Raw genomic sequence first — 24,832 nt, forward strand, 5'->3', positions numbered from 1 at the left:
GGCCTGAACGGGCCGGTCAAGAGGGCCCATGTGTTCGCGCACTTGAAGGGACTGAAGGCAGATGTGGTTATGCTCCAGGAGAGCATTTGAGGGTAGCAGATCAGGTTAGGCTGAGAAATGGGTGGGTAGGGAACGTTTTCGCTTCGGGTTGGACGCAAAGAATCGAGGGGTGGCGATTTTGGTGTCGTTTGAGGCGCTGAACATCTTGGCAGACAATGGAGGTAGGTATGTGATGGTGAGTGGTAAGCTGCAGCGGGTACGGGTGGTATTAGTGAATGTATATGCCCCGAATTGGGATGATGCCGGATTTATGCAGCGCATGTTGGGCCGGGTTCCAGACCTGAAGGCAGGGAGCTTGATAATAGGGGGGGGGGGAACGACGACGGGGACACTTCAACACAGTACTGGATCCAGCATTGGACCGCTCCAGGTCCAGGACGGGTAAGAGGCCTGCGGCGGCCAAGGTGCTGAGGGGGTTCATGGACCAGATGGGCGGAGTGGACCCATGGAGGTTTGTCAGGCCGGGGGCCAGGGAATTTTCTTTTTCTTCCCACGTCCATAAAGCCTACTCCCGGATAGACTTCTTCGTTATGAGCAGGACACTAATCCCGAGGGTGGAGGACATGGAGCATTCGGCCATAGCCATCTCAGACCATGCCCCGCATTGGGTGGAGCTGGAGCAAGGGGAGGAGAGGGACCAGCGCCCGCTGTGACGCCTGGATGTGGGCTTGCTGGCAGATGAGGAGGTGAGTGGGCGGGTCCGGGGGTGCATTGAAAGCTAACTAGAGGCTAACGATAATGGGGAGGTGCAGGTGGGGGTGGTCTGGGAGGCGCTGAAGGCGGTGATTAGGGGTGAGCTAATCTCCACTAGGGCCCACAAGGAGAAGGAGAGGAGAGAGAGGGAGAGATTGGTGGGGGAGATTTTGAGGGTGCATAGGAGGTATGCAGAGGTCCCAGAGGAGGGACTACTCAAGGGAGCGATGAAGCCTCCAGGCCGAGTTCGACCTGTTGACCACCAAGAAGGCAGAGGTGCAGTGGAGGAAAGCGCAAGGGGCGGTGTACGGGTATGGGGAGAAGGCTAGCCGGATGTTGGCACACCAGCTTCGGAAGCGTGAGGCAGCGAGGGAGATTGGGGAAGTTAGGGATAAAGGGGGGAACACGGTGCGGAGTGCAGTGGGAATAAATGGGGTATTTAGAGATTTGTATGAGGGGCTGTTTAGGTCTGAGCCCCCGACGGAGGAGGGGGGTGGGATGTGTCGATTTTTGGATCGGCTGAGGTTCCTGAGGGTGGAGGAGGAGCAGGTGGCTGGGCTTGGGGCACCGGTAGGGCTGGAGGGGCTGGGGAGTATGCAGGCGGGGTAGGCACCGGGGCCAGATGGGTTCCCGGTGGAATTTTACTGGAAATACATGGACCTGCTGGGCCTTCTATTAGTGAGGACTTTCAATGAGGCGAGGGGGGGGGGGGGGGGGGGCCTACCCCCGACGATGTCCAGGACGCTGATCTTGAAGCGGGACAAGGATCCATTACAGTGTGGGTCGTATAGGCCAATCTCTCTCCTCAACGTGGACACGAAGCTGTTAGCAAAGGTGTTGGCTACCAGAATTGAGGACTGTGTCCCGGGGGTGATTCACGAGGACCAGACGGGTTTTGTTAAGGAAAGGCAGCTGAATACCAATGTGCGGAGGCTCCTTAATGTAATCATGATGCCTGCAGTGGAGGGGGAAGCGGAGATAGTGGCAGCGATGGGACGCGGAGAAAGCCTTCGATAGGGTGGAGTGGGGTACCTCTGGGAAGTGTTGAGGAGGTTTGGGTTCGGGGAGGGGTTCATTAGTTGGGTGAGGCTACTTTATGAAGCCCCGGTGGCAAGTGTGGCCACGAATCGGAGGAGGTCGGAATACTTTTGGCTGTACCGGGGGACGAGGCAGGGGTGCCCCCTATCCCCCTTGCTATTTGCATTGGCAATTGAGCCTTTGGCTATGGCACTAAGGGAGTCCAGGAACTGGAGGGGGCTTGGGGGGGGGGGGGGGGGGGGGGGGGGTTTCGTTGTATGCCAATGATCTGTTACTGTATGTGGTGGACCCAGTGGGGGGGATGCCGGAGGTGATGCGGATCCTCAGGGAGCTTGGGGACTTTTCCGGGTATAAGCTCAACATGGGGAAGAGTGAGCTCTTCGTGGTACACCCAGGGGATCAGGGAAGGGGAATAGACGAGCTTCCACTGAAGAGGGCGGAAAGGAGTATTCGGTACCTGGGGATCCAGGTGGCAAGGAGTTGGGGGGCCCCACACAAGCTCAACTTGACGAGGCTCATGGAGCAGATAGAGGAGGAGTTTAAAAGGTGCGATATGCTGCCACACTCCCTGGCGGGTAGGGTACAGTCGGTGAAGATGACGGTGTTCCCGAGGTTCCTTTTTATATTCCAGTGCCTCCCCATCCTGATCCCCAAGGCCTTTTTTAAGCGGGTCAGTAGGAGCATCATGGGGTTCATGTGGGCGAAAAAGACCCCGAGGGTGAGAAGGGTGTTTCTGGAGCGGAGTAGGGACAGAGGAGGGTCAGCGTTACCTAATCTGTGTGGGTATTACTGGGCTGCCAATGTGGCGATGATATGCAAGTGGGTAATGGAGGGGGAGGGGGGCGGCGTGGAAGAGGCTGGAGATGGCGTCCTGTGTGGGCACAAGTCTGGGAGCGCTGGTGACAGCACCGCTGCCGCTCCCGCCGACTAGGTACACCACAAGTCCGGTGGTGGCGGCGACTTTGAAAATTTGGGGGCAGTGGAGGCGCCACAGGGGTGAGGTAGAGGCTTCGGTTTGGTCCCCGATCCCGGAGGACCATCGGTTCGTCCCGGGGAGAATGGATGGAGGGTTCCTGAACAGGCACAGGGCAGGAATTAGAAGGATGGGGGACCTGTTTTTAGATGGGATGTTTGCGAGCCTTGAGGCGCTGGAGGAAAAACTCGAGCTTCCCCCCGGAAATGCCTTCAGGTACATGCAGGTAAGGGCGTTTGTAAGACGGCAGGTGAGGGGGTTTCCGCTGCTTCCAGCACTCCGGATCCAGGATAGGGTGCTCTCGGGGGTGTAGGTTGGAGAGGGCAGCGTCTCGGCGATCTACCAGGAGATGCAGGAGGAGACCTCGGTGGAGGAGCTAAAGGGTAAATGGGAGGAGCAGCTTGGGGAGGAGATAGACGGGGGTGCATGGGCGGACGCCCTGGGCAGGGTTAATTCTTCCTCCTCTTGCGCCAGGCGCATATGACAGGGGCGAGGCTGAGCAGGTTCTTTGGGGTGGAAGACAGGTGTGGGAGGTGCTTGGGGAGCCCAGCAAATCACACCCACATGTTCTGGGCGTGTCCGGCGCTAGATGGGTTCTGGAGGGGTATTGCGAGGATGGTGTCTAAGGTGGTGAACACCCGGGTTAAGCCCAGCTGGGGGTTAACACCATTTGGGTATTGGATGAGCCAGGAGTGCAGGAGGCGAAAGAGGCCGGTATTCTGGCCTTTGTGTCCCTGGTAGCCCGGCGGAGAATTCTGCTACAGTGGAAAGATGAGAGGCCCCCAAGTGTGGAAGCCTGGATCAGCGACATGGCAGGGTTCATTAAATTGGAGAGGGTAAAACTTGCCTTGAGAGGGTCGGTGCAAGGGTTCTTCAGGCGGTGGCAACCGTTCCTAGACTTTCTCGCGGAGCGTTAGGAGGTGGTCAGCAGCAACCGAGAAGGGGGGGGGGGGGGGGGTGTACTTTGTGTTTTCTACTGTGTTTATTATTGCATAATGGGGTTTTGTATATTGGGGGAATTCGTGATGTTGTTGAATATGTAAAAATTTGAATAAAAATATTTCTTTTTAAAAAAGCAATACTGAGAAAACTATAATGCTCTTGCTTGATCACTTTTAGCTTAATGTTTCATGAAGTTCACACTGCCATTTTGATCACTTCAAGTCAAGAGTGAATCCACAGGAAGTGGTCAGTTCGATTACCTAAAATAGCACTGATAGCAAATCAAAGTCTTATGTCCTCGCCTCAATAATGGACAACAGCACATAATTAATAGTATATTTTAGTCTCAAAAGGTTGCAGCAATAAATCAGTCACAGGAATAAAGACACACAACATAACAGTAACAAAAATTAACCAATTTATTTTGGCTATCCTCTGGCTCCTATCTCTCTCAACCCAATAAATTCAAAACCCATTGCAAACGACTCTGACCTCAAACCTAATGCAAGCCTTATAAGTGCCTTCAATGATCAGAATTTTGGCTCCCCTGCCATTCCTCCTTTTAGCAGTTGGCAATCTAGATTTATTCAAAACTGTTTGATCTCTTCACTTCTTCTTCAAAAGGGATGTTTTTCAGTATTTGGTCACTACTCCTGATCATTCAAAAAATGTCACTCTCGTCAACATGAAGTGCCTTCATATGATTTATTACATTAAATGCACTACGAACGTGCAATTTCTTTTTTTAAATAAATTTAGAGTGCCCAATTCATTTTTTCCAATTAAGGGGCAATTTAGTGTGGCCAATCCACCTACCCTGCACATCTTTGGGTTGTGGGGGCGAAACCCAAACACGGGGAGAATGTCCAAACTCCACATGGACAGTGACCCAGTGCCGGGATCGAACCTGGGACCTCGGCGCCGTGAGGCAGCAGGACTATCCACTGCACCACCGTGCTGCCCTGTGCATAATTCTTTTAAAGGTTCAAAGTGATCTACTCCAAATTTGACAAGTATTTTGCACCAATTTAAAAGGCTAATCCATTTCATCTACATAATCACTTCACAATACTTTTTAAAATCATAACTGACTGCTCAGTTTAAATAGGAAAGTGGGAAGAAAATAGGTATTCTTTTTAAGTTGTACAAGTTGCCTCATGCACGATCTTAATTTTTGAGGGCTATATTTTTCCATTCGTTCTTGAGATGTGGGCATTGATGGCAAGATCACATTTAATAATAATTGAGTTTATTAGTGTCACAAGTAGGCTTACATTAACACTGCAATGAAGTCACTGTGAAAATCTGCTAGTCGCCACACTCCAGTGCCTGTTCGGGTACACTGAGGGAGAATTCAGAATGCCCAATACACCTAACAAGCACGTCTTTGGGACTTGTGGGAGGAAACCGGAGAACCCAGAGGAAATCCACGCAGACACAGGGAGAACATGCAGATGCCACACAGACAGTGGCCCAAGCCAGGAATCGAACCTGGGACCCTGGCACGGTGAAGCAACGGTGCTCATTGTCCTTGAGAAAGTAGTGGTTAGCCAACTTGAAACACTGCGCTCCCACAAGTCAGCTAAGGAGTTCAGTGACAAGAATGGAGGATGCTTGAAAAACTCAGGAGGTCTGGCAGCATCTGTAGCGAGAGAGCAAAGTTAACTTTTCAAGCCCGTTCAGTTCCTCGTCATAACTAAAGAGGGAGAATGTGTTAGATATTAAACTGTAGCTGTGAGAAATTGCAACCAGATGAATCAACTTTAAAAAACAAAGGTCAGATATCCCGGTGTAGGAGGGGGTGGTGGGGTGTTTGCATTGAGGCAATTCATGTCTTGGATATTTCTTTTAAAAAGGGGGTTAAGATGGAGGAGAAAGGTCCAAAGATCTAAAGTTGTTCAACTCAATATTGAGTCCTGAGGGCTATAAATGGGCTGGTTTAGCACGGAGGGCTAAGCAGCTGGCTTGTAATGCAGAACAATGCCAGCAGCGCATGTTCAATTCCCGTACCGACCTCCCCGAACAGGTACTGGAATGTGGCGACTGGGGGCTTTTCTCAGTAATTTCATTGAAGCCTACCTGTGACAATAAACTATTATTATTATTATTATTATTAAATGTTGTTGCAACTCTACAAGGCATTGGTGAGACCACACCTGGAGTATTGTGCAGTTTTGTACCCATTATTTGAGGAAAGATGTAGTGGCATTAGAGGCAGTTCAGAGGAGGTTCACTAGGCTGATTCCAGACATGAGAGGTTTGTCATAATAGAAATTGAACAGTTTAGGCCTATACTCTCTAGAGTTTAGAAGATTGAGGGGTGATAAAATTCAGGTATACTACAAGGTAACAGGTTGTGGATAAAGTAGACGTGGAACGGTGCTTCCTCTTGTGGGGCATTCCAGAACGAAGGGTATTAGGTAGGATAAGAGATCGCAAATTTAAAACGGAGTTGAGGAGCAACTACTTCCCTCAGACGGTTGTGAATCTGTGGCATTCGCAACCCCGAAGTGCAGTGGATGCTTGGACAGTGAGTAAATTTAAAGAGTTAGACAAATTTTTAATTGGTAATGTGTTGAAGGGTTAGGAGAACGGGCAGGACAGTGGAGTTAAGACGAGGCTGAGATCAGCCATGATCGAATGGAGGAGCAGATTCGATGGGCAAATGGCCTAATTCTGCTTCTATATCTTAAGAACTTATATTGTGCCTAACTGCTAGATGAGATGTTGCTCACCCAGTTTGTGCTGGGCTTCTCTGAAGCACTCCAGCAGGCCAAGGATGTAAATGTGGGCCTAAGAATAAGGTGCTGAATTAAAATGGTAAGTAACGGGAAGATTGGGGTCATACTTGCGAACTAAGCGAAGGTGATCTGCTAAGTGGTCATCCAGTCTGCGTTTAGTCTCCCCAATGTACCACATTGAGAGCAGCGAATACAATCGATCAAATTAAAAGTGCTAGTGAAACGGTGCTTAAACTGAATGGAGTATTTGGAGCCTTGAATGGTAGGGAGGGAGGAGCTAAAGGAGCAGCTGTTGCACCTTCTACTATTCAAGGGAAGGTGCCTTGGGAAGGGGATGAGGAGTGGCATGATCGACGAGTGAACCAGGGTGTCACAGAGTTTGTGATCATTGCAGAATACTGACGGGCGGGGAGGGGAAGATGTGTTTTGTGGTAGCATCATGCTGGAGATAGTGGCAATGACCGAGGATGATCCTTTGAATGCTGAGGTTGGTGGTGTGAAACGTCAGGACAAGGGGGACCCTATCATGGTTCTCGGAGGGAGGGGAAGAGGTGAGGGCAGAAATGCCTTCATCCCTTTCAGTTTCAGCAGCGTTTCACTTGCACTTCTTTTAATTTGGTCGAAGTCAATTGAATACCCTGTCAATCACAGGTGGAAGGAACCTCAGTTAATGAAAAAAGACACGTCAGGAGCACTACTTTAGAAGGTGACATTAGAACAGATGCGAGGGAGATGGAGAAACTGGGAGAATAGGGTGGAGTCCTTACAGGAATCAGGGTGTGAGAGTTTAAGATCTAACACATTCTCCCTCTCTAGTTCTGATGGAGCACCGAGCAGGCTCAAATCGTTAACTCTGCTCTCTGCAGATGCTGTCAGACCTGCTGAGATTTTTCAGCATCCTTTGCGCTTGCTTCACATTGCAGCATCCACTGTATTTTGCTTGAGGAGTTCAGTGATTTTGACCCAGCTACAATAAAGGAAGGGTAATATATGCCAAAGTCAGGATGGTGAGTGACCTGCAGAGAAACTTGGGCATAATGGTGTTCTCATGCATTTCTGCCGTCAACATTTTTGGTGGTAGAAGTTATTGGTTTGAGGAATCTCAAGTCAAAGCAGTCTTGTTGCAGCCCATCCTGTGATGTACACTATTATGGATGTTTGCGGTGATGGTTCAGCTGGCAATCAAGCAAATCGCTTTGCCCTGGATGGTGCCGAATTTCTTGAACACCATTTCATTTGCACCCATCGAGGCAGTATTCCATCATAGAAATGTCTCTGATTTGTAACTTAGAAATAGTGGAGACCTTTGGGAAAAGCAGGAGGTGAGCCACTTGCCTGTTGTTGTAGCCATTCATCATAGAATCATAGAATTTACAGTGCAGAAAGAGGCCATTCGGCCCTGCATTTATGTAGCTAATCCAGTAGTTTATGGTCAATGGTAATTCCCAGGATGTTGACAACCAGCGCAATGATCGCTAGAAATGTACTTCATAGAATGCCACAGAAAACAACATATCACAGCATTCTTGTCTTGGCAACCCGAGAGTACATTCATATACAAATGGTACTGTGTGTAGAATATATCTCCCATAACAGTTCGAAAAATGAAATATTATTACCTCTCCAAAACACCACTTACCCTAGTTAATTCATTAAAAAAATTATGGTCTTTGGACAAGTGGCAGAAATCTGGAATGCATAAACTCGCACTACGTAATTTGTTGTGAAGGACACAGATCCAATCGATAACTGGAACATAGTATAACAGTAGAAGTACACAATCTTCTAAACAATATTTAAATTAATAAATAAACAAATTTATCGTAAATACAATTCCAGACCTCTGGAAAATTTACTTACTTCTAATTAATCTTATTTTGCATTGCCAAGTTACCACTTAAACGACAGGTGAAAGCACTTGAATTTAACACCAAAAGTGTAAATAGCCACAATAGCATGCTCTTTCATCAGCCTTGTTGACCTTATCATTTAATCTTTGCTCCATTGTTTAATAGATTTGGTTGGCAAAATAGTTGTAACAAAAATGTTCAACTATGCATACCGAACAACAACATTTGAAAAAACAGTGCCAACAAAAAAACAATATTCAAAACAATTCGAGAGCTAAATGTTCTTCAGCTCAGACAAACAGCCATCTGTTTTTTATGGCTATATTCTAATATACACTTCAATTGCACACCAATGCTACAAATTATTCCTGGCATCATTTCAGAAAGCTTTCTCCCCCTCCGAAATGTGCATTTTTTCCACTGGCATCAATTAATTATGATTGTTCACAAAATGTATGGCCCCTCTAGAGACCCATAGCCATAATTTAGAACTGCAAATTCTACAAACTCAGTTCTGGGAGAACATAGGAAATGGAAACACATATCTAAGCCGGTGCCCTTCAGCTCTAAGTGGCCTATATCAGTAATGACAAGATACAGGAGTATTGTGTGTTGTTCAAAGCGCTCGCAGAAATATCAGAATTAAATGGCAATTAGTACATTTATTTTTAAATCAATGTGTTGAGGAACATTTCAAACATTAACTTTCAGCATTTTGACCATGAAAACCTTTCTGCAAATGTCATTGTTCTCAGCAGCCAAATAGGCCCATTTGACCAAAATATCAATTCACTGCACAATGAAAACCACAATCACTCTATTTATTAGGCATTTCATTTGCAAAGAAAATAAATTCCATAAACAATTTTGATACTTGTTTAAAATTTTCGATTTTATAAATTTCAACAAGGTCAAATCATCTCACGTGACAATTAAGGTCATTTGGTTTTAAATTTATCAAGAAAAATCCATTACTTCTGCAACCATGAATCCCTCAGACGAATAGACAAGAAAACATAACACATCCAATGCAGATCAGAGGATTTCAACATGTACACTGCCAACAAATAATCGGAAGTACTGCACATACATTCCAAATAGGTTCGTTGATTGCTGTATTCCGAGGGAAATAATTTCATGAAGAAAAATGCAATAAAATACCACCACCTTTCGTTTCTAACAAATTTTCATGAGCAAAAATTGTGATAGCACAGGCTTTGTCTCCGAAATACATCTAGAAATATTGCAACTCTACATGCTCTAGCTATATTTCTTGTTGGCACTCACCATCACCCATGGCCATGTTTCTACAAAGGCTGACACTTGCAGAATGAAATATTCGATCTGATCCTGAACCGATTGAGTAACTGTAGGTACTTGTGCCGTTATCTTCAACGCACCACAAAAATAAGCAAAACACTGTGACCTAGTCAGATTGCAGCTTCACACTGTAATAGCCAACAGCTGTTGGATGAGTTCAGAATAAAAGTCTGGCTGCTTGCAGGGTTTTATGTAAAAGTCTCTGCTCATTGTAAAACAAATACCTGAAATTACATTGGCTCCAGATGACCCACTTGGCACAGGCATGACGATTTACTACCTTTCTGAAAAATGGCTTCACACAAGCACACAGAGCACCACCTACTGTGCATCAAAATGATGCACATAAATTTGGTCACAGGCTTTGAGCAGAGACTCTTAAAGTGAACCACAACAACACAAGATACATGCTCAGTAATCAGAATATCTGTATTCCCTCCAGATGCTCAATTTAATCAGACAGCGGTCACGTGGGCCAAAAAAATCAGAGCTTATCTCAATATTAAATACTTTGTATTTAAGCTGAATTTGTATATATGCAGATTTTTCCCAAAACATGTTAATTGATGCTCTGAATCAGACAATGTTTGAGCCTTTCATTTTATAAAGCTACAAAAGCAGCACGTGAAAACAATACCATCAAAGACTTCAGTGTAAGGGGAAGTTACATCACATTTTACATAGAATGGTCCTATTCGAGACAGCGACACAAGTCGACTGGAGACGCAGGTGCAATGAGCCTTTTGTCATGGAAAATTACAAAGCATTCAACATCCAGGCTTCATCACTAATGACAGCTGAACAACAACAGAGGAATCAAAGAAACAAAATGAATTCAAATCAGCACAAAGGGCTGTGTAATTTTACTAACACAGCTACAATTTTCTGTTTATTCCAGGCTTCCCTTGTGCAAATAAAGTCTAAGATTTCCAAAACAACATCTCAAACATTTCCAATTCCCAAGAGTGCCAAAGGTTGAAGGGAAAAACATCTTCCAAAGGTTGGCAATATCTTTTAAAAATTCAAAACAATATGGCAATATTAGAAGTTTTGCCAGATATATTGATGGGCAACATTTATTTTAAAGCAAACAAAAAACTGCTCGAGTGGAAGAGAAGTAGTCATTGCAGGTTGATGCTTTAATAGACTTTCTAATTTGAAAACATGCCCAGCCCAGCGAAGCTCATATCAAAACTCCAAAAGCTAGGACTTGCCTGTTCCCTCTGCAACTGGATTCTTGACTTCCTGACCCATAAACCACAATCAGCAAGGATAAACAACACCTCCTCCATGATAGTCCTCAATACTGGGGCCCAACAGGCTGGGTACTTGGCCCCCTACTGTACTCCCTATACGCACATGACTGTGTGGCAAAATTTGGCTCCAAATCCATCCACAAGTTTTCTGATGACACGACCATGGTGGGTCGGATCTCGAACAACGATGAGTCAGGGTACAGAAGGGAGATAGAGAACAGAGTGGAGTGGTGGAATGACAACAATCTCTCCCTCAATGTCAGCAAAACTAAGGAGCTGATCATTGACTTCAGGAAACAGTATCATACATGCCCCTGTCTGCATCAATGATGCCGAGGTGGAGATGGTTGACAGCTTCAAATTCTTAGGTGTGCTCATCACCAACAATCTGTCCTAATCCACCCACGTCGACGCTACAACCAAGAAAGCACAACAGTATCTATACTTCCACAGGAAACTAAGGAAATTTGGCATGTCCACATTGATTCTTAGCAACTTTTACAAATGCACCATAGAAAGCATCCTATCTGGCTGCATCACAGCCTGGTCTGGCAACTGTTCGGCCCAAGACTGTAAGAAACTACAGAGAGACAAGAACACAGCCCAGTCCATCATGCAGACCCACCTCCTGTCCATTCACTCTGTCTACACCTCCGCTGCCTTGGGAAAGCGGGCAGCATAATCAAAGACCCCTCCCACCGGATTATTCTCTCTTCCAACTTCTTCCATTGGGCAGGGGTTACAAAAGTCTGAGAATACACATTAACAGCTTCTTCCCTGCAATTTCCAGACTCTTGAATGACCCTCTTATGGATCGAACTGATCTCTCCACACATCTTCTCTACTTAGTAGTACTACACTCCGCATGCTTCACCCGAAGACTGTGTGTATGTATTTACATTGTGTATTTATCGTATGTCCTATGTTTTTTCATGTATAGAACCATCTGTCTGGACTGTACGCAGAACAATACTTTTCACTGTATTTCAGTACACATGACAAGAAATCAAATCAAGGAGTTGGAAGAGAGAATAACCTGGATGGGAGAGGTCTTTGATTTATGCTGCCTGTTTTCCCAAGGCAGTGGGAGGTGTAGACAGAGTCAATGGATGGGAGGCATTTTCACATGATGGACTGCACTATGTTCACGACTCTCTGTAGTTTCTTACGGTCTTTGACCGAGCAGTTGCTCCTACTAAGCTGTGACACAGCTAGATAGGATGCTTTCTATGGTGCATCTGTAAAAAATGTGGACATGCCGAGTTTCCTTAGTTTCCCGAGGAAGAATAGATGCAGTTGTGCTTTCTTGGTCATAGCGTCGACATGGATGGACCAGGTCAGAATATTGGTGATGTACACACGTAGGAATTTGAAGCAGTCAGCCATCTCCACCTTGGCACCATTGATGCAGACATGGGTGTATACAATACATTGCTTCCTGAAGTCAACGACCAGCTCCTTAGTTTTGCTGACATTGAGGGAGGCATTGTTGTCATTATACCATGCCACTAGGTTCCTATCTCCCTCCTGTAGTCTGACTCATTGTTGTTCGAGATCCGACCCACTACAGTTGTGCAATCAGTAAACTTGTAGAGGAGTTGAATCCAAATTTTGCCACACAGTAAAGTTTGTATAAGTACAGTAGGGGGTTTGCGGGGCACGGTATCGAGGACTATTGTGCAGGTGTTGTTTATCCTTACTGATTGTGGTTTATGGGTCAGGACGTGGAGGATCCAGTTGCTGAGGGAGGAGCCAAGTCTTGGAGTTTTGATATGAGCTTGGCTGGGATTGTGGTGCTGAAGGCAGAGCTGTAGTCAATGAATAGAGGTCTGACGTAGGAGTCCTTGTTGTCGAGAGTGCTCCAGGGCTGGGTGTAGGGAGGTGGTGTCTGCTGTGGACCAGTTGTGGTGGCATACGAATTGCAGTGGATCAAGGAATTCTGGGGTATGGAGTTGATGTGCCTCCTGATCAACCTCTCAAAGCACTTCATAATGATAGATGTCAAGGCCACTAGATGGTAGACATTGAGGCATGTTGCCTGGTTCTTCTTTGGAACCGGTATAATGGTGGTCTTCTTTAACCCAATTGGTGGGAGGTAAACCCAATCAGAGGGGGTAATGTCCTACTGCGACAAATTAGAACCAATCCCTGTAATAAGCTGACACTCTCACAGCCCTGCCTCTGAAAGGAGTTACAAAAATTGTGAAAGTGTCGGCATTGAAGAGAAGTGATACCAGCTTGTAACGTCGAAGACTGAATAAAGTTTTGTACAATTGTACCACAACTCCGGCTCAAGTCTCGAGAGTATAACACTTGGAATGGAGTATGCAGAGGTTGAAGATGTTCGCGAATACGTCCGCCAGTTGGTCCACGCAGGATCTGAGTGCATGACTGGGGACTCCATCGGGACCCATTGCTTTCCGAGGGTTCACTTTCAAAAGGGCCGATGTGACTTTGGAAGCTGGAAGCTGTGACGGTAGGTATGAGTGTGTCTGAGGCTGCTGGGGCAGTTGAAAACAGTTTGTTGGTTCCCTGCTCGAAACAAGCATCAAATGCATTGTTCACCGGAGAGGGGTGCGCTGCTGCCAGAGGTTCTATTCAGCTTTGCTTTGTAAACACCCAAACGGCCGTGAGACCTGCACTGAGCCAACGCCCGGGGTGGGTGCCCAACAACATGGCCGATGTAATGGCGTCCGTTGCGTGGGCACAGCCCTGTCATGGCAGGGGTTTCCCGGCCACTCAGCCAGTCTCCCCCCCACCGACCCTGGAAGGCCTCCCCCCTCCACTCCCCGCAGCAGCCACGGTCCAGGGTGGGTGCCCATCAACATGGCGCCACAATGGCATCCATTGTGTGGGCACCGATCTGTCATTGGGGGGGGGTTCCCGGCCACGCAGCCTGTCTCACGAACCCCACCCCCCCCACCCCAACAGCCACAGCCATGTCCGCTTTGGGAGCCCGAGGTCATCCCATGTCGACCCCAACTCCTCCAGCCACCGCAACAGCCAGTGCAACAGATTGACGATTTTTTATATGTGGTTAGAACCATGCTGTTGGGATTTCGGACCACACCGTCGAGACTTCGCCACATCCGGGGCGCAGAATCGGTAAGGACCCGGAGAATCGGTCGTCGGGGCACCACCTGCGATTCTCCATGCGGCGGCGGACGCGATCCCAACATTTTTGGGGGTGCGGGGAATCAAAAATCGACGCCAAACCGGTGTCGGAGCTGATTTCGGTGTCAATGCCTATTCTCCGGTTGATCGCGTTTCGCGATTTTGGCACAAAGCTTCGGAGAATCCAGCCCAAGAGCTTTGTGTTAAATTTAGAGCTTAACCAGTTAATAATCTATTTGATATAACTAACCTTGCAATCTTTTTTTTTTAATATTTCTTTATTCTCCTCCTTTTTCACCTTTTCTCCCAAATTTACACCCACCAACAATAAACAATAATCACTAACAAATATGTCAATCCCCACATCAATAACGATCCCATTCTCCCACCAAACATTAGCCCACATGTTCACATAAACAAATGACAAAAAGGAATCAGGAATCACCCACAATCACCATCAACACACACCGCCCCCCTCCCCGAATCCTCCCACCAACCCCCCCCCCCAACTAATGTTCGATGTTATCCAGTTCTTGAAAGTGCATGATGAATAATGCCCATGAATTGTAGAACCCCTCCATCCTTCCCCTCAGTTCAAACTTAACCTTCTCAAGAGTCAAGAATTCCAACAAGTCCCCCCGCCACGCCAGGGCACAGGGTGGAGAGGCTGCCCTCCATCCCATCAGGATACGCCTTCGGGCGATCAACGAGGCGAACGCTACAACATCTGCCTCCGCAACCAGTTTCCAACCCTGGCTGGTCCGAAACCCCGAATAAGGCCACCCGGGGGCCCGGGTCCAGTTTCTCGTGCACCACTTTAGAAATTACCCTAAAACCTCCTTCCAGTAATCCTCTAGCTTTGGGGAGGACCAAAACATATGAACATGATTAGCAGGGCACCCCCCGCAACGTTCACACACATCTTCTACACATCAGCTACAGGAATAGTGCCAGAGGACTGGAGGACAGCAAATGTGGTCCCTTTGTTCAAAAAGGGGAGCAGAGACAACCCCGGCAACTATAGACCGGTGAGCCTCACGTCTGTAGTGGGTAAAGTCTTGGAGGGGATTATAAGGGACAAGATTTATAATCATCTAGATAGGAATGATATGATCAGGGATAGTCAGCATGGCTTTGTGAAGGGTAGGTCATGCCTCACAAACCTTATTGAGTTCTTTGAGAAGGTGACTGAACAGGTAGACGAGGGTAGAGCAGTTGATGTGGTGTATATGGATTTCAGCAAAGCGTTTGATAAGGTTCCCCACGGTAGGCTATTGCAAAAAATACGGAGGCTGGGGATTAAGGGTGATTTAGAGATGTGGATCAGAAATTGGCTAGCTGAAAGAAGACAGAGGGTGGTGGTTGATGGGAAATGTTCAGAATGGAGTACAGTCACAAGTGGAGTACCACAAGGATCTGTTCTGGGGCCGTTGCGGTTTGTCATTTTTATCAATGACCTAGAGGAAGGCACAGAAGGGTGGGTGAGTAAATTTGCAGATGATACTAAAGTCGGTGGTGTTGTCGATAGTGTGGAAGGATGTAGCAGGTTACAGAGGGATATAGATAAGCTGCAGAGCTGGGCTGAGAGGTGGCAAATGGAGTTTAATGTAGAGAAGTGTGAGGTGATTCACTTTGGAAGGAATAACAGGAATGCGGAATATTTGGCTAATGGTAAAGTTCTTGAAAGTGTGGCTGAGCAGAGGGATCTAGGTGTCCATGTACATAGATCCCTGAAAGTTGCCACCCAGGTTGATAGGGTTGTGAAGAAGGCCTATGGAGTGTTGGCCTTTATTGGTAGAGGGATTGAGTTCCGGAGTCGGGAGGTCATGTTGCAGCTGTACAGAACTCTGGTCCGGCCGCATTTGGAGTATTGCGTACAGTTCTGGTCACCGCATTATAGGAAGGACGTGGAGGCTTTGGAGCGGGTGCAGAGGAGATTTACCAGGATGTTGCCTGGTATGGAGGGAAAATCTTATGAGGAAAGGCTGACGGACTTGAGGTTGTTTTCGTTGGAGAGAAGAAGGTTAAGAGGAGACTTAATAGAGGCATACAAAATGATCAGGGGGTTGGATAGGGTGGACAGTGAGAGCCTTCTCCCGCGGATGGATATGGCTGGCACGAGGGGACATAACTTTAAACTGAGGGGTAATAGATATAGGACAGAGGTCAGAGGTAGGTTCTTTACGCAAAGAGTAGTGAGGCCGTGGAATGCCCTACCTGCTACAGTAGTGAACTCGCCAACATTGAGGGCATTTAAAAGTTTATTGGATAAACATATGGATGATAATGGCATAGTGTAGGTTAGATGGCTTTTGTTTCGGTGCAACATCGTGGGCCGAAGGGCCTGTACTGCGCTATATTGTTCTATGTTCTATGTTCTACTCCTTCAAAGAATCGGCTCATCCTCGCCCTCATGAGGTGTGCTCTGTATACCACCTTCAGCTGCATCAGCCCCAACCTCGTGCACGAGGTGGAGGCATTCACTCTCCGGAGCACCTCACACCAGAAGCCCTCCTCCATAGCCTCTCCCAACTCTTCCTCCTGTGATATGGTACGAATTAAGTAATGGCATGATGGGAAAACTGGTCAATGGGAAGATTGGTCAAAAGGTTTGATACAATACAAGAAAGACTGAAACTACTCATTCCAGCTCACCAGGTCCAGGAAAAGAATGCTGCCCTAACCATTTTCAGACTAGTATGGCCGTAGGCCAACTCTGCATAACTTGAAGTCTGAAAATATCAGCGAAGGTCGCACCATTCCAAAACACCGGACCTCGACAACTCCTGATAAAACTAACTCGTCGACTTCCGGGTGCGGCGATGACCAGCTGAGTCGCACGTTTCGGCAGCTCCCTGTGAAACGGACTTTTGGGCTCTTGATAGGAGCTCCAACGGCAATTTTAATGGCTGAAAACACCGTGCGGTAAACCAGAAGGGTGTTCCCCCTGGACACGGATGGAAAAAGGAGAGGAAAGTGGCCGGATTGCAGCGGATCCTTTGGAACAACGGCAAGGAAGGCAAGCAGAAACCAAGATGGCGTCGGAAGGTGGCAGTTTCATATGGGGCCCTGAACAACAAGAGTTTTTGAAACGCTGCGTGGAGGAGATAAAAAAGGAAATGAAGAAAGAGTTGTTGGCCCCGATATTACAGGCGATTGAAGGGCTGAAAGAGGAACAAAAGACCCAGGAGCAGGAGCTTCGGGTCGTGAAGGCGAAAGCAGCAGAGAATGAAAACGACATACAGGGCCTGGTGGTGAAGTCGGAGATACAGGAGGCACACCAGAAACGATCTGTGGAGAGGTTGGAGGCACTGGAAAATAACGCAAGGAGGAACAACTTGAGGATTCTTGGCCTTCCTGAAGGTGTGGAGGGGGCGGACGTCGGGGCATATGTGAGCACGATGCTGCACTCGTTAATGGGAGTGGAGGCCCCGACGGGTCCGTTGGAGGTGGAGGGAGCATACCGAGTTATGGTGCGAGGATCGAGAGCAGGAGAAGCTCCCAGAGCCATAGTGGTGAGATTTCTCCGTTTTAAGGATAGAGAAATGGTCCTTAGATGGGCGAAGAAAACTCGGTGTAGTAAATGGGAGAACGCGGTGATCCGCGTCTATCAAGATTGGAGTGCGGAGGTGGCGAGGAGGGCGAGCTTTAATCGGGCCAAAGCGGTACTTCACAAAAAAAAGATAAAGTTTGGAATGCTGCAACCGGCAAGACTGTGGGTCACATATCAAGGGAGGCACCACTACTTTGAGACGGCGGATGAAGCGTGGACTTTTATTGTAGAAGAAAAATTGGAATGATTGGACTACGAAAATGAACGTTTGGACAAAGTGGTGGGACGAGTGGGGGGGGGGGGCGAAGAGGGATTGTATGATTAATCCTGCGGTATGGTAACTTTTCTTTCTCCCACAGGTGGTGATGGGGGGAGGTGGGGAGGGAGAGGAGATGGGGCGTTGGCCATGGGAGGCGGGGCCGAGGGAGAGGCGCGGGCTTGGTTCCCGCGCTATGATAATTATGGCGGGAATAGAGAAGCAGGAAGGAGGGGGCGCCGCACGGGGCGAGCCGTGATCACGGGGGGAAGCCGAGGTCAGCCAGAGTTTGCTGACTTCTGGGAGCAACATGGGGGGAGTAATTACGCTAGCGGGGGGTCTAGCGGGGGGGGGGGGGGGGGGGGGGGGGGGGGAATTACTGGGTTGCTGCTGCTGGGGAAAGGGGGGAGTGGGTGCGGGAAAGGATGGGCGGGGGGGCACAGTCTGGGAGAAATACAGCCGCGTGGGAACTGGGCGAGAAGCTGGAAAAAGATGATGGCTAACCGGCAAGGGGGGGGGGGGAAGCCCCCCAACTCGGCTGATCACGTGGAACGTGAGGGGGCTTAACGGGCCGATAAGGAGAGCACGAGTACTCGCACACCTTAAGAAACTTAAAGCAGATGTGGTCATGTTACAGGAAACGCACCTGAAACTGATAGATCAGGTTAGGTTGCGCAAAGGATGGGTAGGGCAGGTGTTCCATTCGGGGCTGGATGCGAAAAACAGGGGGGTGGCTATATTAGTGGGGAAGCGGGTAATGTTCGAGGCAAAGACTATAGTGGCGGATAACGGGGGCAGATACGTGATGGTGAGTGGCAAATTACAGGGAGAGATGGTGGTGTTGGTAAACGTGTATGCCCCGAATTGGGACGATGCCAATTTTATGAGGCGAATGCTAGGACGCATCCCAGACCTAGAGACCGGAAAGCTGATAATGGGGGGAGACTTTAACACGGTGTTGGAACCAAGGCTGGATAGGTCGAAGTCCAGGACTGGTAGGAGGCCGGCAGCAGCCAAGGTGCTTAAGGATTTTATGGAGCAGATGGGAGGGGTGGACCCGTGGAGATTCAGTAGACCTAGGAGTAAGGAGTTCTCGTTTTTCTCCTATGTCCATAAAGTCTATTCACGCATAGACTTTTTTGTGTTGGGTAGGGCATTGATCCCGAGGGTGAGGGGAACGGAATATACGGCTATAGCCATTTCGGATCATGCCCCACACTGGGTAGACTTGGAGATAGGGGAGGAAACAAGAGGGCGTCCACCCTGGAGAATGGATATGGGACTAATGGCGGATGAGGGGGTGTGCTTAAGGGTGAGGGGATGCATTGAAAAGTACTTGGAACTCAATGACAATGGGGAGGTTCAGGTGGGAGTGGTCTGGGAGGCGTTGAAGGCGGTGGTTAGGGGGGAGCTGATATCAATATGGACACATAAAGGGAAGCAGGAGAGTAAGGAACGGGAGCGGTTGTTGCAAGAACTTTTGAGGGTGGACAGACAGTATGCGGAAGCACCGGAGGAGGGACTGTATAGGGAAAGGCAAAGGCTGCATGTGGAATTTGACTTGCTGACCACAGGCACTGCAAAGGCACAATGGAGGAAGGCGCAGGGTGTACAGTATGAATATGGAGAGAAGGCGAGCAGATTGCTGGCACACCAATTGAGGAAAAGGGGAGCAGCGAGGGAAATAGGGGGGGTGAGAGACGAAGATGGAGAGACGGAACGGGGAGCGGAGAGAGTGAATGAAGTGTTTAAGACATTTTATAAAAAATTGTATGAAGCTCAACCCCCGGATGGGAGGGAGAGAATGATGGAGTTTTTGGATCGGCTGGAAATTCCCAAGGTGGAAGAGCAGGAAAGGATGGGATTGGGAGCACAGATCACGGTAGAAGAAGTGGTGAAAGGAATTAGGAACATGCAGACGGGAAAGGCCCCGGGACCGGACGGATTCCCAGTTGAATTTTACAGAAAATATTTGGACTTGCTCGCCCCGCTACTGACGAGGACCTTCAACGAGGCAAAGGAAAGGGGACAACTGCCCCCGACTATGTCAGAAGCAACGATATCGCTTCTTTTAAAGAAGGAAAAGGATCCGCTACAATGCGGGTCCTACAGACCAATCTCCCTCCTCAATGTAGATGCCAAGGTCTTGGCCAAGGTAATGGCAATGAGAATAGAGGAATGTGTCCCGGGGGTGGTTCATGAGAACCAAACTGGGTTTGTGAAGGGGAGACAGCTGAACACGAACATACGGAGGTTGTTAGGGGTAATGATGATGGCCCCACCAGAGGGTGAAACGGAGATAGTAGTGGCGATGGATGCCGAGAAAGCATTTGATAGAGTGGAGTGGGATTATTTGTGGGAGGTGTTGAGGAGATTTGGGTTCGGAGAGGGGTATGTTAGATGGGTGCAGCTGTTGTATAGGGCCCCAGTGGCGAGTGTGGTCACGAATGGACGGGGATCGGCATATTTTCGGCTCCATAGAGGGACAAGGCAGGGATATCCTCTGTCCCCATGACTGTTTGCACTGGCGATTGAGCCCCTGGCGATAGCGCTGAGAGGTTCCAAGGGATGGAGGGGAATACTTAGGGGAGGAGAAGAACACCGGGTATCTTTATATGCGGATGATCTGCTACTATATGTGGCGGATCCAGCGGAGGGGATGCCAGAAATAATGCGGATACTTGGGGAGTTTGGGGATTTTTCAGGGTATAAATTGAACATGGGAAAGAGTGAGCTGTTTGTGGTGCATCCAGGGGAGCAGAGTAGAGAAATAGAAGACCTACCGTTGAGGAAGGTAACAAGAGACTTTCGTTACCTGGGGATCCAGATAGCTAAGAATTGGGGCACATTGCACAGGCTAAATTTGACGCGGTTGGTGGAACAGATGGAGGAAGATTTCAAGAGATGGGATATGGTAGCATTGTCAATGGCAGGGAGGGTGCAGGCGGTTAAGATGGTGGTCCTCCCGAGATTCCTTTTTGTGTTTCAGTGTCTCCCGGTGGTGATCACGAAGGCTTTTTTCAAAAGGATAGAAAAGAGTATCATGGGTTTTGTTTGGGCCGGGAAGACTCCGAGAGTGAGGAAGGGATTCTTACAGCGTAGTAGGGATAGGGGGGGGCTGGCACTACCGAGCCTAAGTGAGTATTATTGGGCCGCTAATATTTCAATGGTGAGTAAGTGGATGGGAGAGGAGGAAGGAGCGGCGTGGAAGAGATTAGAGAGGGCGTCCTGTAGGGGGACCAGCCTGCAGGCTATGGTGACAGCCCCATTGCCGTTCTCACCAAGGAACTATACCACGAGTCCGGTGGTGGTAGCTACACTGAAGATTTGGGGACAGTGGAGACGACATAGGGGAAAGACCGGAGCACTGGGGGGGTCCCCGATAAGAAACAACCATAGGTTTGCCCCGGGGGGAATGGATGGGGGATATGGAATGTGGCAAAGAGCAGGTATAACGCAATTGAAAGATCTATTTGTGCATGGGAAGTTTGCGAGTCTGGGAGCGCTGACCGAGAAATATGGGTTGCCCCAAGGGAATGCATTCAGGTACATGCAATTGAGGGCTTTTGCGAGGCAGCAGGTGAGGGAATTCCCGCATATCCCGACACAAGAGGTGCAGGACAGAGTCATCTCAAAGAAATGGGTGGGGGACGGTAAGGTGTCGGATATATATAGGGAAATGAGAGACGAAGGGGAGACTATGATGGACGAACTAAAAGGGAAATGGGAAGAAGAGCTAGGGGAGGAGATTGAGGAGGGGATGTGGGCAGATGCCCTAAACAGGGTAAACTCGTCGTCCTCGTGCGCCAGGCTAAGCCTGATTCAGTTTAAGGTATTACACAGGGCACATATGACTGGAACACGGCTCAGTAAATTTTTTGGGGTGGAGGATAGGTGTGCGAGGTGCTCGAGAAGCCCAGCGAATCATACCCATATGTTTTGGTCATGCCCGGCACGACAGGGGTTTTGGATGGGGGTGACAAAGGTGCTTTCGAAAGTAGTAGGAGTCCGGGTCGAACCAAGCTGGGGGTTGGCTATATTTGGGGTTGCACAAGAGCCGGGAGTGCAGGAGGCGAAAGAGGCCGATGTTTTGGCCTTTGCGTCCCTAGTAGCCCGGCGCAGAATATTGCTAATGTGGAAAGAAGCCAAGCCCCCGGGGGTGGAGACCTGGATAAATGATATGGCGGGGTTCATAAAGTTAGAGCGGATTAAGTTCGTCCTAAGGGGGTCGGCTCAAGGGTTTACTAGGCGGTGGCAACCGTTCGTCGAATATCTTGCGGAAAGATAGATAGGGGAGGACAAAGAAGGCAGCAGCAGCGGCCCAGGACTTGGGGGGGGGGGGGGGGGGGGTGGCCTGAGACAAGGCAGTTGCCAATTAGGGCTAGTTTTTATTTTTTGTTATTTAATATTTATTTATTTGTTGTTGTTTTTGTTTAAATTTAAAAAAGGTCATTATTATCTGTATTGTTACAATGTTGTGTAAAGGATGCACAATGTACTGTGTTGGTTGACCAAAAATTTTCAATAAAATATTATTTTTAAAAAAAAACTAACTCGTCATAACCCAGGGCCGTAGGAATTTAAAACAAAGATAAGTTCAGGAAGAAACAAGTCTATTCTGACCTTTCAATGTTCCCTCCGAGGACTAAATAATGGTATGAGTGATATGACCAAACATGGTCTGGTCTTTGCTTCCGTTTGTATTTCCAATAAAACTCCTGACCATACTGTTGTCACATAATCTTGATAAAGATAATGTATAAATATTGAGCTAATTCTCCGCGAATGCGCGGAACTTGTGAAAGACTGAGCAATTTTGTTGACTGCTCTCTGACTTCAAGTTTCAGCCATTACTGCAGGCAGTTGTTTTTGAAAATAAAGCTTGTTATTCTGTCTTAACGAGTGTATTGTATCTTTCTACTACAGAAGCGGGAAAATATTGACTTTGGCATTTTGGCGCAAGCGAGCAGTTACCAATATCCTGAGTGAATTCTGCGGGGGACTGAAGAAGTGATCGAGCCAGGCCCGGAGGAAAGAGACAGACGCCGGCACAAGGTAAGATTAATCTTGATCTCTCTCTCAGATTGGTGGTTCGACCCCTCATCCCTGACGGAAGTAACTAAACAGGTGACAGTGCTCGAATCTAAATTGTACTTATTAAATTGTTAGTAGAGTACTTCGGGTCAGGGACCCCAATTGTGGTTAGCCTTGGGTCAGGGACCTCTCGCTTGTTTTATAGGTTTATGTTTGGGTCAGGGACCTCTCATACAGTTTGGGTCAGGGACCCTGCAATTTGATTTGGTACCAGGGATTTTATTTTTTTTTGATTGCCAGGGGCACATTTTATTGACATTATGAGACAGAGTTTAGACAAAACCGGGGGCAATCCCCCTCTATTTTTCATGTGCTCTGAAAACCCTTCTCATGAACATAATTTACGAAGATTATCTGCAGCGCTGAACAATAAATTGGGTAATGATATTTGGCCACGAGGGGACACTTGGAACTACGATAATTGCATTTCTGCTGAGAAAATAATTTGGCAGACAAACGCCGGCTTCCACTAAGCGCCACGAACAATCACTATTAATGAGTTGGAGAGATAACGCCCGTAGAAAAGGGATTGATGATTATGTGGATGGTAAAGCAAAAAATTGGGAGACTTTAAAATTGGAATGTAAACTTTGGGATAGAAACCATAAACAACAAGGTGAAAATAAAAAATCTCCAACCAATAGACAGAGAGGGCTAGCCCAGCAGATTAAACATAAGGAGGATCCTCCCAGTTGCTCTGGCATGCCGATGTTTCCCTATTCAGGCGATACGGAAGAGGAGGAGGACTTAACCACTCGACCCCACCCTCATCCTGCACACACCGATTCTATAATTCCACCATCCCAAGTCTAGACTCACCCTTATGGTCCCACTGCCAATGAAACTCCTGCTAACGCATCCCCCGTAGCAACACGCACTCGGTCACATACGCAAGCCGTTAATATGGAACAACCCTTCACCTCTGTTAATCGGGCTTTTCTTGATTTATCACTCCAACCCAAGGAGGACGGAACTTTTCCGCCGCCACCTCCCCCCCGCAAATTATCCAATTAGGAGTGTTATTAACTCCCACGCTGGTGATAATGACAACCCATTCATTGAGATGTGGCAGGCTTTTAAACCCCATGAGCTATGTTTGATCATGGCCCAATATCCCTCCTGCAAAGAGGACCCAGAGGGGTTCACTGGGTTTTTGAGGAGAACTGCGACCATGTACAGTGTACCTCAAATGCGTCACCTACCCACCCTTAAGCACACCCCCTCGTGAGCAAAAAGGACTATTTCTAAAACAGAACAGTTCTCTATGATGGCCTTTCCCTTGTATGGAACGGGCAAGGGATCCGACGAACTGATCCACATGGCCACAGCATTGGAACAACTGGCGAACGTAACGGCAGCAGAAGCCAGGGAAACTGGACAGGCACTGGCTGAGGTCTCAGCTGAGCTAGTAGCTGTCCGGACCGTGGCATTACAAAATCGACTAGCTTTGGATTATCTGTTAGCCTTGCAGGGAGGAACGTGCGCTATCATAGGTCAGGAGTGCTGTACCTATATTCCAGATGGCTCTGAAAATATCACTAACCTGGCCGACCATAGAGACAGGCTGCTCAAATTCAAGAGATTAGCAGTGAATTTCATGACTATAACCCGCCGGGTTGGCTAGGATTTTTGGGTCACGGATTATTTGATTGGATCTTTAAGGCCTTCATTTTATTACTCCTAATTCTACTAGGGATAGGATTGCTTGGTTGCTTGTGTAAATGCATTTTCAAACGAGTCATGGATATACCTATTTAACTAGTTGTCATGATATGACAAAAGGAGGGAATGTGATATGGTACGAATTAAGTAATGACATGATGGGAAAACTGGTCAATGGGAAGACTGGTCAAAAGGTTTGATACAATACAAGAAAGACTGAAACTACTCATTCCAGCTCACCAGGCCCAGGTAAAGAATGCTGCCCTAACCATTTTCAGAC

The 24,832-nt window shown here is 47.9% G+C and overlaps 1 protein-coding gene across 27 annotated transcripts in view; it reads right to left on the reverse strand.

Moving 5' to 3' along the window:
* Positions 1 to 24,832, reverse strand: part of clasp2 (cytoplasmic linker associated protein 2) — a 666,501-nt gene that overhangs the window by 486,668 nt on the left and 155,001 nt on the right. The window contains exon 1 of one of the 27 annotated variants that reach the window (XM_072467279.1): positions 9,842 to 10,002. The exons of 25 other annotated variants lie outside the window; for them this stretch is intronic. In XM_072467279.1, the coding sequence (XP_072323380.1) occupies positions 9,842 to 9,884 (43 nt within the window). In that variant the 5' untranslated portion in view covers positions 9,885 to 10,002. Of the gene's footprint in view, positions 1 to 9,584; positions 9,808 to 9,841; positions 10,003 to 24,832 lie in introns of those variants that run through there. One more of the 27 variants, XM_072467282.1, reaches the window with a different exon arrangement.

This window comes from Scyliorhinus torazame, chromosome 11 (assembly GCF_047496885.1).
Source record: "Scyliorhinus torazame isolate Kashiwa2021f chromosome 11, sScyTor2.1, whole genome shotgun sequence".
NCBI lineage: Eukaryota > Metazoa > Chordata > Chondrichthyes > Carcharhiniformes > Scyliorhinidae > Scyliorhinus > Scyliorhinus torazame.